At 39.7% G+C, this 2,924-nt stretch overlaps 1 protein-coding gene across 2 annotated transcripts in view; it reads left to right on the forward strand.

Annotated features, from left to right (window-relative positions):
- The window catches only part of TMEM70 (transmembrane protein 70), a 12,414-nt gene extending 10,046 nt beyond the window's left edge, over nt 1-2,368 (forward strand). For both annotated transcript variants that reach the window (XM_019527812.1, XM_019527813.1), the window contains exon 3: nt 1,485-2,368. In XM_019527812.1, the coding sequence (XP_019383357.1) occupies nt 1,485-1,930 (446 nt within the window). In that variant the 3' untranslated portion in view covers nt 1,931-2,368. The remainder of the gene's footprint in view (nt 1-1,484) is intronic.
- Nucleotides 2,369-2,924: the final 556 nt, after the last annotated feature.

Genomic DNA, 2,924 nt, shown 5'->3' on the forward strand with positions numbered 1-2,924 from the left:
CCTACATGTACAGGTAAAGGTGCAATGGGATCTAATGTGCTGTTTACATAATTGTACCTCCTGCCATGCCACACATGTATAGCAGGAGGCATGATTGTAGTATCATGCATTAGATCCCATTGTGCCTTATTGCGGACAGTTTTGCCTTATTGCCCAGGCTCCCCCTGCACCAACAAGAAGCAAGCTCCCATGGCTGGGAGGGGCTCCTAGCCACAGGGGCATCCCATACATCTCTGCAGCTGGGAGATGCAGCTGTTGCAATCCCCCCACTCCCAGATTGGAGTCCATGCACTCTTGTGGCTAGGAGATGCAGCTGCTGCAATCCCCTACCCTGGGGGACTGAACACACCCTTGGGACTTGGGAGATCGCAGCTGTGGTTGCTGGGACCCAGTGTCCTGCAGCTGTGAGTGCTGGGTCCTGGCAGCCATGGGATGCTGCTGGGAACCAGCATCTGAAGCTACTGGACACTGGGTCCTCACAGCTATGGGGCTGTATCAGGACCCAGCATCCGCAGCTGCCCAGTGCTGTAAATCCCCTTTAATTACAAGACTTCCAGCCCCAGCTGTGCATACTGTACCCTTGTGGCTGGGAGCCTGGTCAGCTGATGAGGCTCCCAGCTGCAGGGGCAGACCCTACTATAGGTGCAAATTAAAGCTGTATAGCAATGAGCTATAAAGTTAGTGCACATTTTTGAGATCTAACTTTATAGCTGGTTGGATTTTTTATGGCATGATAGGATTTTGCATATATAGCTGGTCTCAAATTGCATAATTAACTAGTTAATTGTACAATATCTGTAACATGTAAGAGAGTCCTGAGAATTCAAGCTTATCCTAGATGCTAATATATTCAGCCTGGGCAATCCCCTTGCCTTCAGTGAATTTAAAAAGTGAAGGGATTGGAAGTTCCTAACCGGTTGTTTTGGTGAACTGAGGGTAAGAATCTTGCCCTCAGATTTTGTCATTTTTGAAAGATAATTGCCTAAGAAATGGTAAATACAATTCTAAACGTATGGATAGTAGCCATGTTGATTGAGATGCTATTTTTATTGTTCGCAATGTTATTAACTTTAAAGCATTTCACTTGAGATCAAATCTAAGACATGGAAAGTGTACACCTAAATGGAATGGAAGTCATACTGCTGTTCCAGAGAAATAATGTACAATGGCTGATTAGTTTGCATAGTCATTGAATTGCCAGGATTTTCTCTTAACTTTTTGAAAGCCTTTGATAACTAGACCATGACAAGTATTACATCAAGCCCGACATTTAGTTTATAAACCACAGAAGAGGAGGCAAAGAAGACCTTAGGGAATCTGGCCCTGATAACTTCAGATGGATTAAGTAAAAAATAATTTACTGGATCTTCAGTTATTTTTGCCATAGTACTAAAGCAGTAGGCATTTAAGAACAGTATGTGTAAAGGACTTAGGGTATAATTTAATTGGTAAATATTAATACATGGTTTTTTTTCTTTTATTAGGTGTGAAGTTTTTCTCTTACACTACCAGTATGCTTAACATTTGCATGATGCCCTACATCTTCAGAAATAGCATTGGAGTTGAAAGTTTGTCTTTACAAATTGCCTTCTACGGACTTATTGGATTCTTTACATTTATAGTTCCAGTTTCCTTGCATCTGCTTACAAAGGGCTATGTGGCTCGACTGTATTATAAGGCTGAGACAGACACATACACAGCCATTACATATACTTTTATTTTGTCAGAAAAAAAAACTGTGTTCCATCAGAAGGATGTAAACATACCTGACATTAGCAAGATGTTTACAACATTTTATGCAAAAACAAAATCAATGCTTGTTAATCCAGTGCTTTTCCCACATTCACAGGATTACATCCATCTCATGGGCTATGATAAGCCTTTTCATTTTGATTTGGAGGAGCAACAAGCGTCTAGTGAAAGCAAGTAAAATGCGATGATTATGAATGTTATTTGTTGTCCAGTGCTTCAGACATAAAATAATGCAAAATTCTGTAGTTTTCATTAGTGAAAGATAATTCAATTCTTTTAATATATTTGAGACTAGAAAAAAGAGGTTTTATATAATTGTAAGCAATATAATAAAGTGTTTCTTGAGTTAATGCACCAAACACAGTTCAAATGTAAAATAAATGTTTACCCATCTGACACGGCTAATTGTTCATAGCTTGATTTCTGTTATTTTAACCGTGGAGAAGAAAAATGCGTTTGACGTTCATTTTCTTCTCCAAGCTCACCAAACATTATTTTAAAGGATCTATTCCTAGAAGACCATCCACGTTCACTGAACTTCAAATTCATGAGTAAGAAAATTTTGAGGCATAAAAAGGGTTTTCTTATAATAAATTAAAGGTCTGTTTTTGCTGTCTTAGTGTCTGTATGCTCAGATGGTATTAGGAGATGGTATAAAAGGGAGTGGACACTGTCCAGAATTCCTAATGTGGGGATATCCATAGCATGGAGGAGTTCCCAGTAGGCAGAGACATACTTGTTCTTTTCTGTAACTTCTGTCTGTGGAAGGAACAGGAGAATTACCTGAAGCATGATAAACTGACCATCCACAGCTGGTAGATGGTCCCTTAGGAATGAATGCCAGCTTTGCTTCATCTAACTCATAATTCCAAGATACTTTCTTCACTCTAACATCCAGGTATGAAAAAGAGAAGCAGTGCCCCAGGATCACCCGGTTCTGTGGGCAAAGCTCAGCGGCGAATATGGTCCCACTCTTAGGTATTCCCAAACAGATACATTGCTTTAGACGTGGTTTACAAAATGCATTAGAAGCTAATATCAAACAGAACTTTTTTCAGTGCTAATGAGAGCAATACAATATAACAACTTACAGGTTATGTTAAAAGAAATGAGTTCAAAGGCAAGTGTCTTCAATCATTTCATAGATTTCATAGACATTAGGGCTGGAAGGG

The sequence above is a fragment of the Gavialis gangeticus genome, unplaced genomic scaffold, assembly GCF_001723915.1.
Source record: "Gavialis gangeticus isolate Ggan-Ray unplaced genomic scaffold, GavGan_comp1, whole genome shotgun sequence".
Taxonomy (NCBI): Eukaryota; Metazoa; Chordata; order Crocodylia; family Gavialidae; genus Gavialis; species Gavialis gangeticus.